Source organism: Papaver somniferum, chromosome 6, assembly GCF_003573695.1.
Source record: "Papaver somniferum cultivar HN1 chromosome 6, ASM357369v1, whole genome shotgun sequence".
Lineage (NCBI taxonomy): Eukaryota > Viridiplantae > Streptophyta > Magnoliopsida > Ranunculales > Papaveraceae > Papaver > Papaver somniferum.
Window position 1 is genome coordinate 10893507 of NC_039363.1, and position 14710 is coordinate 10908216.

At 36.0% G+C, this 14710-nt stretch overlaps 1 protein-coding gene across 2 annotated transcripts; it reads right to left on the reverse strand.

Moving 5' to 3' along the window:
- Positions 1-3478: 3478 nt before the first annotated feature.
- LOC113286905 (sulfate transporter 1.3-like) lies at positions 3479-9283 on the reverse strand. 2 transcript variants are annotated; one of them, XM_026535552.1, is made up of 14 exons: positions 9172-9283; positions 7043-7423; positions 6897-6945; positions 6561-6768; positions 6245-6419; positions 5859-5924; positions 5650-5763; positions 5424-5540; positions 5188-5314; positions 4738-5024; positions 4454-4644; positions 4203-4288; positions 4031-4107; positions 3479-3926 (listed from the first exon to the last, which is right to left on the reverse strand). In XM_026535552.1, the coding sequence occupies exons 2-14, from the start codon at positions 7376-7378 to the stop codon at positions 3780-3782; spliced, it is 1980 nt and encodes a 659-aa protein (XP_026391337.1). In that variant the 5' UTR covers positions 7379-7423; positions 9172-9283; the 3' UTR covers positions 3479-3779. The 2 variants fall into 2 exon arrangements, with proteins under 2 accessions (XP_026391337.1, XP_026391336.1); XM_026535551.1 differs by lacking the exon at positions 9172-9283 and adding an exon at positions 7702-7797.
- Positions 9284-14710: the final 5427 nt, after the last annotated feature.

The window sequence follows — 14710 nt, forward strand, 5'->3', positions numbered from 1 at the left end:
TTGAAGGTTATTAATATTTTTTTGATTGTCACCAAAATCCATCATATTCTCCTGAGATAATGCTATCCTAGCACTATGATGTTTTTGATTCAAGGTTACGCATAAAATTACTATGACAAATCCAAGTTCTAAAGAATTTAAAAGGCCTCCATAAATTTTTTGGAATGGGATGAGTAATAAGCAACACGTGACAATGATCAGAAGCAATAAGATTCAAGTGCAAAAGTTTAGTTGTATGAAAATTCAAAGAACAGTCATTATTACTAGGGGCCATATCTAATCTAGCTTTCCTAGTTTCTGTGCCATAAAAGTTACTAGTCCAAGTATAACTCCTACCCTCATAACCAATATCCACTAAACCAGCCTCATTCACTGCATTTTGATCCCATACATCAGAACTATTGTTATTTATGTGCAGATGAAAATTTAACAATCCAGGGATGTTGGACATATTTACTAAATTAAGAAAGGAAATTCCATTGGATATACATAAAGGAAATAAGAGCCTTAGGCTTACTGGGACATAGTTGAATCAAAATATGAATAATATTATTCTCACATCCAATGACTTCAACATCAATTCCATCTTTCCACATGAGAACGTGACCACCAAAATACCTAACTTTATCAATGCAAACATAATTTGGGTAATGAACAAATTGTGCAATTAAAACCATTTCATCATCATCTATTTTTGTTTCACAGAGAAAAATAAAATTTGGACTTTGAGTTTTAACCAAATTTTGAAATTGATCCTTAGTAAGCTTACTTGTACAAACCGAAGAAGAATCTAAAGATGGGTCCCGTTTTAGAAAAAGTGATACTTTCACTCCGTTTCAGAAAAAATGATACTTTCACCCGTTTCAGAAAAAGTCAATGTGAAAGTATCACTTCCTGATACGGAGTGAATGTATCATTTTTCCTGGAACGAAATGTGAAAGTATCACTTTTCCAGAAACGGAAAATTAGTCGATCCATAAACCAAAACATGGTTGCATGATGTGTTATGCATCCTTTGTGGTGTTTTTTTTTTCTTTCTCTGATACGCGAAAGCCGGACCCAGGCCCCTACCCGAACCCAGCCAGTTGGACTGGCCCCACTGCCAGACCCAACACCGCTCAACCCGCTATACAACTAATCTTTTGTGCCTTTACGGCGACGGGGATTGAATCCCTGACTTTCCTCCCTATTGGAGTTGATGGGATACCACTGAGCTATGCTCTTGGACCCATCCTTTGTGGTGTTTTGCGTAATGGCTACGCATTCAATTTTCGAGAATTGTGCCTAAAGTGAAAGTATTACTTTTCTTGAAACAGAGGGAGTACATCATTTTATTAGTTGAAAAGGAAAATTAGTTAATGCATAGACTAAAATATGGCTACATAAAGTATTATGTATCTTTTGTGGTGGTTTGCACTTTGCATAATGGATATACATTTAATTTTCTAAAATTGTGTCTAAAATGATAAATACCTCTGAATTGTTTTTGTAAAAACTCTAAATTTGATATTGTTGTTTGTACTCGTTGCGTAGATTTTTTTATAAGCTTTTCAACGAGATAAAATTTGTAAAATTTCAAGGCACGGATTTTTAAATGTGTTATATTAAAGCTTGTTAGGATGCATAATATGTTATAATAATTGGACTAAAAGGGAGGACAATTTTGTCTAGTGAAAAAACGACCACCAAAAGTTTGGTTACACCAAATCCAATTTTTTTGTGTTAATTGATCACTTACAATTTTACAAAAAAGTGACCATATAAAGGTCCTCCCTCGCTTCGGTCGGTCGACCCAATTAGCAATAGATTGCACATTCCAAGATAGTATCTTCATTTTATAAAGAAAATCACCAATATAAATTAACAGAAGAAAGTTTTCCAAAATTACCTTAATCCCTTTAGTGTTCAATTTTCGGTATCCCTTACTGTGACCATGTGAGGAGTCTGTGTGTTCACCAGCTTGCCATTGCTATCGTTACCAAGTTCCAAAACATTGGTATCTAGAAAATCATTTATTTGTCTTTTGCCAAATCTTTCACCTTAAGTTAATGTATCTGAAGCTTCCCCACTAACAAGTTTAGGACAAACATCATATCCATCTTTAGGTGGAACAAAAGCATTCCCTTCTTAATATTCTTCCGAGAAAAGCTAGGAACTTGATCACCTCCTCTAGAAATCACAATCTGCTTCCTTTCCCTTTTTTTCATCTCCATCACCCCAAAATAGTGTGGTTTAGCCGAGCTTTTGCCAAATAATCTGTTGCAGCTTTACAAGCATCCTTTGTATGATTTATGATGAAGCAATTTGGACAAATCTTATGCGGCTATTTTTCATAGAAAAACTTAATCCATCTTGTAGACCCAATATTGGTAATAGCCATAACACCCCTCCTCAGTAGATAAGTTAAATCAACTTGAACACACACCTTCACAGACACACCATCAAATGGAACTCCATCTTCAGGCTCAATAGCAAGCATTTCCCCTATAATATTCCTTATTTTAGTGATAGCTTTCGCATTCATATGTTTTGGGAAATTTTTTTTAACCTGAATCCAAAAACACTGCTTATTACAGTCATCATGATATATAATATTCTCTAAGTTATAGTAACGAAGATTAATCAGAAAACCATTTATACTCCACGAACGAGAATCGAACACCTTTTTCTGAGTATCATGATCTTTGAATTTAAATTCCACAATATTATCCTCCATTTCAAAAACTTTAACATCCCCAGCAGGTATGAAATCCCAAGTAAAACACAGAAACTTTTCAACAGTCTTCAAACCCATTTTTCCTTCAGTGGATATTTTTTCAATAAGACTAATTTCTTTTCAGGTATATCTTTTTCACCAGCATCTTCAGATTGATGATAACTAATTTCTTCCCCATCACCCAGATCGAGAGCAGCTTGCATAAATTTTGATTGAGAATCACTTAAACGGAGACTTTGAACATTAGATTAACACTGACTCGAATATGAGAATTAGATCTTTAATGGACAATCGGATAATACTACGATCTCTGTAGTATGTGTCTTTGTAGTTATGGTGCATCTAAAATTAGACACATATGTGCACTTCGAAGTTCAGACGAGTGCATGCATTCAAGGTCTGCTTTTGGTGTTAACTTGAAGCTCATAGGTGTTTCCCAAGAAAAATGATTTTAAGTCGCCTGGAGTTGAACCTGCCAACTGAATGTAATATCTACCATTTAGAGAACATCATTTTTAAGCAAAATCACTTCACATATTCAAGAATCAAGATTTGTAATATCATTTTTAGGCATTTAGGCCTGTAGCTAGAACATCCTCACAAAAAAATTAAAAACAGTCAATCTGCAGAGTAACTGATGGCATAATTACAAAATTGTGGAACTGTGGAAGGCCCGTCCTGGACATTTGACTAAAAGAGAACAATACAGTGGAACAAAGAAAAGGCTCAACAGCCAAAAAAAGATATATATACATATATATATATATATATATATATTGATATATAATGATCATCTCAAAGTTTATATTACATGGGTTCCCTGTTGGAGTACGAACTGAGATATGAACATTTTCATGACCAGAAAATATAAACACAAGAGAAGAGAAGAAAGGAAAAGGAACATTACAAGGTTAATCACAGTTATTTCACCCAAAATCTCAAACTGATAATTCTCAATCACTTTTGTCACCATCATGTTCTTCCAACAAATTCACCTTCACGCGGGAAGATCCAAATAATCAAACCAGCATTTTCTGCATCACAAATTTCACACTTGAGCTTTTCACACTTCGTCGATTGTACTCTTTGGATGGCAGCTTCGGACAGCGTCTGCCACTGTAAGAAAGATTTTGTCATGGCCAATTACATCGTCGAGTTTAGATGTATGGAGCTTGTCGATCACTGCTGTCCCAGGGTTGGCTAGGATGAGCTGAGAAGTAAAGACCGAATAAATGTCAATGTCATTCAGGCAAAAAATTGGAAATGTTATTCTGACAGAGAAAAGGTGAGCTTACAAATTACTATGGCCTATACCTGAATATCTCTCTTATGGAGGCTCTTATGTAAATCTTCAAGTGCATGAATGCCGCTCGTGTCAATGTCCGTAACAGCTATAATGAACACAAAAGATTTAAGCAATTAGAAACTGTATCTATATCAAGCACTCAGATATAGAAACTCAGTATCAAGTTTCTAGGTAACTTACGTGACATCTCAACAATCACGTGTTGGATTTGTGGTAGACCTTTGGCAGTTAGTTGTTCGTCCTCGTCAGTCAACCATCTCAAAATCCTGAGAACAAATTGTTTCTTGAATTCAGATTTTCCAAGTGATCCAAAAGTAAGATACTTAGATCCAGAGAGAGTTCATATACAGTGGTTCATAGTAGTCTGTTACGCAAGAGGTCAGCGGAGCTCTAAAATGGGGTAGATTTATTAGCTAGAACGAAATCAGTACCTGTCCTTAATATAGTTGGAGTTGGAAAAGTAAATTGCTGAATCCACCCTCACGATCAGAACGCCTGGAACTCTGGAAGCTTCGGGATATTGCTCGATATTCCTGTAAACTGTTGTTCTTGGGAGTTTCCCAAGTACTGCTGTCCTTGGTCTTGTTACTTGTAGGAGGATTTTGGCGAAGGATATTGCGATCTGTTAATCGAAAATTATAGTTGAATATGTAAGTAGTTGTGCCTGGATGAATTAACTCGTATTCTATCATATGACATAGATCAAACAACTTACAGCGATTAAAAGCCCCATTTCAACACCGATGAAAACAACACCAAAAAACGCCCCCATGCAAGCACAGAAGTCGAATTTATCGATCTTCCAGATGAGAATTACTGCTTCGTAGTCCATTAATCCAACGACAGCAGATATAATGATAGAGGCAAGAATAGCATTTGGGGTGTACTTAAATAGGGGTGTGATAACTAAAAGTGTTAGCATAACAACAATAGCCATCACGATGTTGGAAACAGCAGTTCTGCAACCAGCCATGTAATTCACAGCGGAGCGAGAGAAGGAACCTGAAAATAATAGTAAAGGAGATGTTATCCCTCATATGACTGATCAGCATGTACTTAATACAAAGATATACCGAAAGGATAAGAAACTACAGAAAATACATAATAAGTACTCTAGTATAACAAATCCTTATGTTATCGTGTGGTTGAATAGTTGTGTAATTACCTGTAGCTACATAACAGGATGTCATTGAACCAACAATGTTCATTGTTCCAAGTGCCACCATTTCTTTGTTACCATCTATTTGATAATCTTTCATGGCTGCAAATGTTCGGGCGATCGCTACAGCTTCCTGATAAATCAAAAGTAAATATATTGCTTAAGACAGCAAAAAACATGCTCGATTATTTCTCTTGGTTATTATCATCAAACAGCAAAGGGGGTGTGAAATTGGCGCCTACCGTCAAAGCTACCATACCAGCCACTGCACCGATCCTAATTCCAACGGTAAGATATTTACCAGTAAAGTAAATACTTTTTACAGATGATGGATTGATACCTTGGTCTATATGTCTTACCTTCAAAAAGTAAAAGAAGCGTCATTAGAAATGGTACTTACTTTAATCAGTGTGAAAGGATGCTAAAATTTAAAAAAAAAAAAAAAAAAAATGTCATCAAATGACTTACTATTTGAACACCATCCTTATCGGCACGGGTAATATATACAAAGAAGGTCGCCACAACAACTGAGATCAAAGGACCAATTGCAGGAACCCAGAACAGTTTCTTATACTTCTTTCCCTGTTACGATAAGCTTATGTAAGAATAAGATACACACACATATATATATGCCTAGAGTTACAAGCTCGAATCGACAAGACAAAACTGGCTCTTACTATATATTTCGCGGTAAGTAGGAAAGCCAAGAATGATACACCTATGAGTATAGTCTGCCAGTTCCACTGCAAACATAACAAGGAGAATAAATTTAGCAACCTGAAATAAGAGTTGACACCGCAGTTTAACTGAAACTTCTTTCGTATATTTACAACCACTGCAAAAAGCATTTCCCACACGAAATCTTTGTTAAAGGGAAGGTCCTGTCCAAAATTTTAAGTCTTCTACTCACCAGGTCTAATTGACCATACTTTTGTTTGGGCCCAAAGCATTGACTTATTTTGGCAAATGTTAAGGAGTTTCGAGCCAACCCTATAAAGGGTTTGCTAATATCAGCAGCTTCAAATTATAGCTATGATGCTTGAAAAAGCAAGAGAACACTTACTCCATGACGTGCTGAACTCGTTACTGACTTCATAACAGAAATAATGTCAGCATTCTTAGTAAAATTCTTAATGCCGAGCAATCCTTTTAATTGTTGAAGTGCTATTGTGACTGCTGCACCCCCCATAAACCCAACAATTGCAGCATGGGACAAGAAGTCGATCAGGAATCCTAATCTGAAAGAAAAAAATATATTTGGTATCATAAAAAATTGGAGTTAAATGACTAAGAGAACTGAGAAATGAAAAAGTGAAAAAAAACTGACACAACATAGTTAAGTGAGGCTAGAAGATAAGACAATATTAAAGCTCAATTACCTGAGAAACCCAAGAGTGAATTGAAAAACTCCAGCAAAAAAGGTAGCCGTAAATGCAAGATTACGGTATTCTATTGGGTTTAACTCGGGATCAAGCTCAGCCTGGAGTAGCGTTCCCAACAAAAGAGATACAACAGCTACAGGTCCGATTGCGATATCCCTTGAACTCCCCATGAAGGCGTAAATCAATGGTGGAACGAAACTTGAGTCTGCAGCATTGCAGGAACAACAGAAACCAATATAAATAACATACCCAATAAGACATAAGAACAATAAAACAACTCAGATGTTAATTCACTAACACACGAGGCAAGGAAAGAGAGAAAATGAGACTTACATAACCCGTATTGTGGAAGCAAACCTGCAAGCTTGGCATACCCAATATCCTATTTCGCATTAAAAAGAAAGTTAGGATTTTCTGGTTATCAAAGTAAACTGAATTCCGATATTTCTCTTATCCAATTTTGAAAGTTCTATATTTACCTGGGGAATACACAGACTAGCAATAGTGAGACCTGCAATGAGATCTCCTTTAAATTTGGCAAAGTTATAGCTTCTTCCCCAGTCGAGAATTGGGAAGACAGCTTGGAGTCCTAGGACAAACTTTCTTGATCTTGGTTGGTCCTTAAAAGGCCGTAAAGGGTCATCAGAAAAGAAAGTTTCCTTCATTGTGGTTTTGAATTCTTTCATCAGATTATTCTTGGAAGGTGGTCCGACCTTGTGCATAGTTTCACCACTTCCATGCCTGCGTGATGATGTCACGCTTGCAATGTCCTTCGTTTCATGTTCGTCGTCGTTTGAATGAACTGAACGACCCATTTCTTGACTGTCAACTGTAGATCGAGCTTATCACAACAAATTTACCTATCAAGCATCAAAAACCAGAAAACCTTAAGAATATAGCAGTTAACGATGGTTCTAAGATGCAATACATGCATGTGGAAAAGCTTATAGTAGTATATTTAAGATAACTTTTCCACTTTCAAAAGAGCATTTTTGGATTTCAGTCTGCATTATGCTTCATGCTACATAGCTGTAGTGGGCTATGCGTCATGCCAGACTTGTTTTTTTCTTGAAAGTGAAGCCAAATCCATGAAAACCAATGAAAAAAAGAAAGAAAAGCAAAACAAAACTAAAACTACCTTTCTAGCAAGAGAAGCTCTTAGTTCAGAACATGAGATGGAAATGATATCACCAACAACAAGAGTAGAATAAGACTGTTTTAAGATGCTAAGTTTAAAACATGGTAGGGAATACCAAATGCTGTTTCTATATATAGATTACAAAAAAGAGTTCCAAGTCCAAGATCCCAAGCAGATTGCTTTCATTAGAAATGTATTATGAACCTAGACCAATTTAAGACTACATACCACATCGCTAGCGAAATAGAGCGGAAACTTACATTTGACTAAGCAAAAGTAGCATTATTAAACAATGTTTGATAGCTGGGGTTGGAAGTTGAGACAAGTGGTTGATTACCATTCTGCTTACGATATAGTATGGTTATGTCGATTGAGGTGTTGAAAAGGAATAAAGGATGGTTCGATGGCAACAGCAAGAAATCTAAAAGTGAAAACATAAACCTTTTTAACTTTCCTGAACTAGTATTGGAAATTCGGAAAAAAAATTACATCATTCATGACAGAATTTTTCTACTTTAGCATTAGCGGTGGTAAATCAAAAGCAAAAGTGATATGCAACTTCGAAACACGGCAGAAATTACAAAAGCACTTCTGATGGTTCTAATCAATTCTCATTACTAAGCCAAAAAACGTGTCATTTTCATATACACCTTTCTACTTTTCGCTGGAGTCCCATCCCTTGAATATAAAAATGTCCAGAGTGGGATTGAATCAATGGAAAAGGAAAAGGGGGCCTAGCCTTCGGAATCTATAACTGGACCATATCCTAATCCTTGGAAAACATATAAGGAAACTGAATATCATGTCGTTGGAACAAAACCAGTCTTGAATGCTCTCTTCACTTAACCACCATGACAAATACAGGCAGAACAATTTCAGCAATGCAGATTATTTCGCTTTATAAACGATATTTCCTAAGGCGACCACACTTCAGGAATCGAATACCAGTGCCATAGCCCACAGTAAATGGAAATTTACAAGCAGTAAAACAATGCACATTTCGAGCACCAAATTTCTTCTAAATTACGCGGGGAAACGTCAATTATTGAAACAAACAGTACACACTTGATCAAAATTGGAGTAAGAAATTGAAAGATGACCAAACAGTGATAAGATTGTTTAATCTAACAACATATCCTTAGTTAGAAAGAGCCAACTTGCCCAATAATGATAGATTGTTTAATCTATAAACATAGTTAAGAAAAGAGTTAAACAAGATTAAGAATGCCCAATAATTTGCAGAATAACCTAAAATATGCAAACAAATGTGTCCTTGTAGAAAAGCCAAAAGCCAACTTTGATAATATCATCAGAATAATCATAAACTAATTAGTTGACCAATCAATGAAGAGGTTATGATATAATCATCTCCAATTTCTTATTTAACTTATTAGTTTGTAAACAGAAAACTAAGTTGTTTAACATTTACACACAAAAAAAACAACAGAGAAATCAAGAATAATGACTCACCACCACCTTAGCTCATGTAAACCATCCAAAGTGGTTTTTTGGTTTACTAACTTCTGGGCCTCTGATTCTGAAAAGAAAGAAAGAATCAACAACAGGAAGTCTGTGAATATATATCTTTATGAACCCTAAAAAGGAAAAAAATAGTACAGCTTTTTGATTTTTCTTTTGATAATCATGAAGGCTAACACTGGTTTTTTAAGTGTGTGAATTTGTGTCTAGATACAATGAACTTGAACTTCGATTCCTCCTGTAAAATCGGGAAATGTGTATTGCTTAAAATAGGATTCAAATTAATAAGATATTGCTAACTGCTTGTTTGAGTATTAAATGTCTGTCAAACACTGTAGTGAAACTAGTTTTCAACACGATATTTTACTTGCACCATGAAAAAGGTTATGCTCTGTCGGGATTTAAGATAACACGAATGAGTAAGAGGCCCCTCGTGGGAAATCTTAAGCGTGTCCCACTCATGCATGATCTACTGACTTGCACCATGAAAAAGCGATGTTCCGCCCAAAAATATTTAAAATCATTTTTTTTCTTGAACGTATATTAGATGTTCCTCATCCTCATTTTGTTGGCCACATAGCTCGCATTTGGTGTATATGTCACCGGACTCGGATGTAGAACTTTGTCTTTCAGAATTCGGGTAGGTGATTACGGCAAGCCGTGTTTACACGTGTTTAAGTCCCTCGATTTTGAATTATACATGTGATAATAATTGTATTACATTACTTTTTTTTTTTTTTTTTTTTGTCAAACCTGGCCGCATCAATTATTCTTATTTGTCGTGTTACTTTGTGCTCATTTATCTATTAGTATCAAATTTGGCCGATCTCTCCGTATAAGTCAAACTATCCGCAATTTCCATAGACGACATGCATTTCTGAACATGAATGAATAGACGGATAACTTTCACTGTCAATTAGTCACTGCACGTCTGTTACTAGCTAGCGTGGCCCACACGAGTTAGTCAAATGTACCAGGACATAAAAGCAGGTAGGGTACAATTACGGCTCCACATCAAAAAAGAGTCTACGTGAATGGTCCTACTCCTGCGCCTAGAATTTCACTGGCCCTTTTCTTTTTCAATGAAGTTGGTGGGGTGGCCTTACATTTATGACAGTTATTTAGAGGGCCAATTACAGAACGGTCGTACTTTTTGTAATTCATTTACAAAATGGTCTTTTCTCCATCTATTCAATTCTTTTGAATAAAACAGTTTTATCTTTTTCGGAAATATCCTCACTCAAAATATTTTTCTTGGTTAACTAATTGGTAGAAGTGGTTGTGATGAAGCGGTGGTGGTGGTGGCGGAAGCTTAAGAATCTCTGCTAAATCTCGAAGGGAAAGCGATGAACCCTTTGGGTAAATACGGTGTAACGATTTTGAATGCGGTGTAACGAACCTGAATGCGATTTTACGATCCTGAATGCAGTGTAACGATATGTAAGCGGCACCACCACCACCTACAAATAACACCACCTTCAAAAGATTATAATGAAACCAAAAGTTAAAATTGTGGATGGAGGAATAAATATGAAGGACACATAGGTAATTTCATTAACATATTAACTGTGAGTCACCACTTAACTCTCTTTCTAACGGAAATATGATCATTTTGTTAATAGTTTGCAACAGTAGGATGTTTTTGTGAATCGGATCCTAATACTAGGACTGTTTTGTACATTTTTCTTATTCAGAAGTTGACGAGTAAATAATTGCAGTTACAGCCGTCGTTCGGCTTATCAGGTTCAGGCGTGATACCCGTATCAGTGATCACTGATATTTATACAGGTAGTCAGGGACAGAGCCAGGACTTACATGTTATGAAGTTGAACAAAATTTGTTCGTACATTCGTAAAAAGAAACTTGTTTTTTATCAATATGGAAGTTCACAGGTGTACAAGCTTATCACTTTTGCGATAACATCATAAATCCTAATCTGAACATATGAATGTCGTTGAAGGTATTGTGCCTATTGAAGCCTAGAGCAAGCGCCAACAACACATGGTATGCAAGAATGTCCCGAAAACTCCGTGTCTTTTCCCAACGGCGATGGTTAGACACCTGAATTTCCGAATAATCTTTTTCTAGGCTATTTATCGTTTTTTTTTTAGTTTTTCCTAGAAAGAATTTGTCGGGTAGAAAAGAATAAAAGAAATTCAAAAATGATTAGTTTACACTTTGAACCTATAACTCTTAGAGCTAGCACTATGGTGCTCCCCATCCATTGCCTATCCCTCACTATCCTTCAAAATCTCCAAAAACCATCTATTATGGTCTCCCATATCCCTACATGTATAGGGATATCCACCCCTTTCCCTACATGGAGGATCACATGTATCTGATCCCTCTTGGAGGGAAGGGAAATCACACGGCTACTCAGTTGCCGTATTTTTTTAAACTTTACGGCTACTGAGCAACCGTTTCTGTTTTTTAAAGTTTTACCTTAAAACTTTCCATTTTCACTCTTTTTTTTACTAAAACTTTTTTTTTTCACCTATTATATCTCCTTTTTATCTATTATATATCTTTTTTTTACCCTAAAATATCTTTTTTACCTAGACAAATAATAAGAAAAAAAAATGAAAAAAAAAATACGGCTACTGAGTAGCCGTTTAGCACTATTCATACGGCTCGTGTAGGGAAGGGAAAGAAGGGCACCATAGTGAGGTTGGCTTTCTTGTGCTATCCCTTCCCTACATATGAGGGATAGGGAAGGGATGGAGGCCACCATAGTGCTAGCTCTTACGAATTTCAATTTCACTATTATTATATGCATCCACGAGCCATTAAAATTACATAAAACCTTAACTCATTTTATTGAAAATCACAATTTAGTGAGTCTAAATGAACCCATTTGCAGTGACGGAGCTGGAAAATAAAGATGGGGTGGCTTGAAAACTAACTGGATTTTGTGGGGTAGCTTAAGCCTATGTTTTAGGCATGATCCTTTTTGCCAAACTAAAAACCATGGTGAAATTTTGTGTTTTTTTAGATCTATTTATAGTTCTGCCACTGCTCATTTGCACCCCTTCCATGGTCCCTGCAGTATCAGTGATACTGACCGAAACCAACCAATACAATCTATCATTTTTGACAATTACAAAAGTGAATAGTGAACTTCATGCAAAGACAAAGCAACCTCCATAGAAAAAATGGTTTTGGGTAATGGTTGGTCAGAATTTTTTTTTTTAAAAATAACACTTGATGGTCGGTTTTCTCCTGCCTCTGTGCAGGTTGTGTCCAAGCAGACGAGCCGACGCGGAAACTTAGCCATACTTTTATGAGATAAAATCTTCACGATATAGTCTCCAGCCTTTTCCAGGACTTGTTCCTGGACAAAAGGGATTTCGGTTAGTCACTCGGCACTTGTTCCTGGATAAAAGGACTTTCAGTTATTGTTTTAGTTATTAGAGGATAAAAAATCCTTAGAACCAAGAAGAAAAATTCTCCAGTCTCTGTGTAGGTTGTGTCAAAGCAAACGAGCCGGCGTAAAAACTTTGCCATACTTTTATGAGATAAATCTTCAAGAGATAGTCTTTAGCTCTACCTAGGACTTGTTCCTGTACAAAAGAGTTTCCGATTATCGGTTATCTTACTAGAGGGTCAAAAATCCTTAGAACCAAGAAGAAACATATTAGAGATCTAAATTTTTGATGGATAAAATCATAAACTTTTTAGGTTTGCCTGTTGCATATGCAATCTCAATCACTTATGTATGTCATCCCTTGTTCATGAACACTGGCCCTGTTTAGATACTAGCTACAGGCTACACACCAAGTTGCCAAGCTTGGGAACTCGAATTTGCAAGGATGTTAATAGAGGGACCAATTTGTTTTGGGATGTACCAACCCAAAAATAATGACTATTTTGTCTTATATGTATTTTGGTATACCCCAAACAATTCAATTCCCCGTATTAGAAATCTTGTGAATTTGAATACCTAAGTACCTATGACACAAATGCTACCCGAAAGTGTTAGGAAACTTTTGCCATTACCTATTGTAATGTTGATAGAATGGTTGGTCCTTTCATTATTAGATTTTAGAGTGACTCTTCGTGGACCGCGTAAATAGCCCTGTAAAAACCGCTATCTCTCTCGTATGAAGAGTGGGGCCCGTCATATGGGATTATCAGGGGCATTTTTGGGCCCCGCAAGGAAAGATGAGAGTGCACGGTTTTTATATAGGCTTTTTTTTTTTTCTTATGGTTTGTGAAGAATATTTGTAGATTCTAATTTGGAATCTTGGGAAAAATTTTAGTGAGGGTCAAATTGTCAAACTTATAATTAAGTAATGCTCTCTCGGAAGGATCTGATGATATGGTTAAATTGACATTATCATGATATGATGACGTCGTTTCTTTTTACAAGATCCAGATGGCGATGATTTTCAAGCTAATTTTTTGGTGTCATTTTTCTCTTACAAAGCTCTACATTTTTACAAAAAATGAGAGTATTCTGAAATTCGAAATTTCATTATCCACAAATTTTAATTTTAACCGTTAATCTTCAAGGGATGATATTCAAAACTGTAGATGACAGTCTTATATGTTTTACAATGCGCTCATTTCTGATTGAAATGTAGAGTTTTATAAGAAAAACATGTCACCAAAAAGCTAGCTTTAAATTCATCACTATTTGGGTATTGCAGAAAAAATGGTGTTATCGTGTCATAAAATGTCATCCTTACCATATCATCAAATCCTAATGCTATTGTGGAAAAAAAATAAATCCTAATGCTATCTGTTTGTCGTATTTTTACACGAAAACATACACCATGTAGGTGGTGCAACCGTGCAAATATTATTGGTCCATGATGTTCAAAATAGGACCATTGGGAGCCCAAAATCCTAACTTGGAGGTAGTATTCTGCTTTGATCTGACTCAACCAACCATAAGAGAAGTCAACTTTTATACTATCAAAATATGTAAAAAATAAACAATCTTGCTGGACCCATCGAAGAATCTACATAGTAAATATACCGAGTGCGATCTCGGACACATGGCAACATTCGATGAATTGGGATAGGGGTGGGGCTGAAGTGGGCCCGCCCATCCTCTCACATCCTCTCATACGATGGAAATACGGTGCAAATTCTTCGACGAGCAAATCATTTTCGAAAAATAAAATAAAAATAAAAAATATATTCAGCCGAACATATGGAAAAAGGAAAAAAAAAAAGATCGAAATCAAGAGAAAATGATTACGATAAAAGGAAGTAGAAGTTGTCATACTTACATATAAAATGGTGGTGTTAAGTTAACCACGGCAATTGGCTCCATATCAATTGCACACGACTTATTCATGCTTTAACGTGAAGTCCTGAACTATATCACCATGCCTAACTAAAATCCTAAATCTTTGGAATTGGACAATTCGCCGACAGCGATTAATTTCATTTCTCATCATTTTCTCTGTTTTAATCGTCTCAGAGTAGCCTGCAGAAGTAGTGACCCAATTTCTGTTTTGGTATTAAATTAACAATTCTGCTTAACCAATAAATTCTGTCATTTTTTTAATCTTGTTAGACT

Excerpts from the sequence above, each read along its gene's own strand:
- LOC113286905 (XM_026535552.1), bottom strand. The coding sequence starts at position 7,378 with ATGGGTCGTTCAGTTCATTCAAACGACGACGAACATGAAACGAAGGAC. Across the intron at positions 6,946-7,042 it reads CTAGTCTGTGTATTCCCCAG|GATATTGGGTATGCCAAGCT; the intron begins GTAAATATAGAA and ends AATGCGAAATAG. Across the intron at positions 5,764-5,858 it reads TACTTACCGCGAAATATATA|GGAAAGAAGTATAAGAAACT; the intron begins GTAAGAGCCAGT and ends TTATCGTAACAG.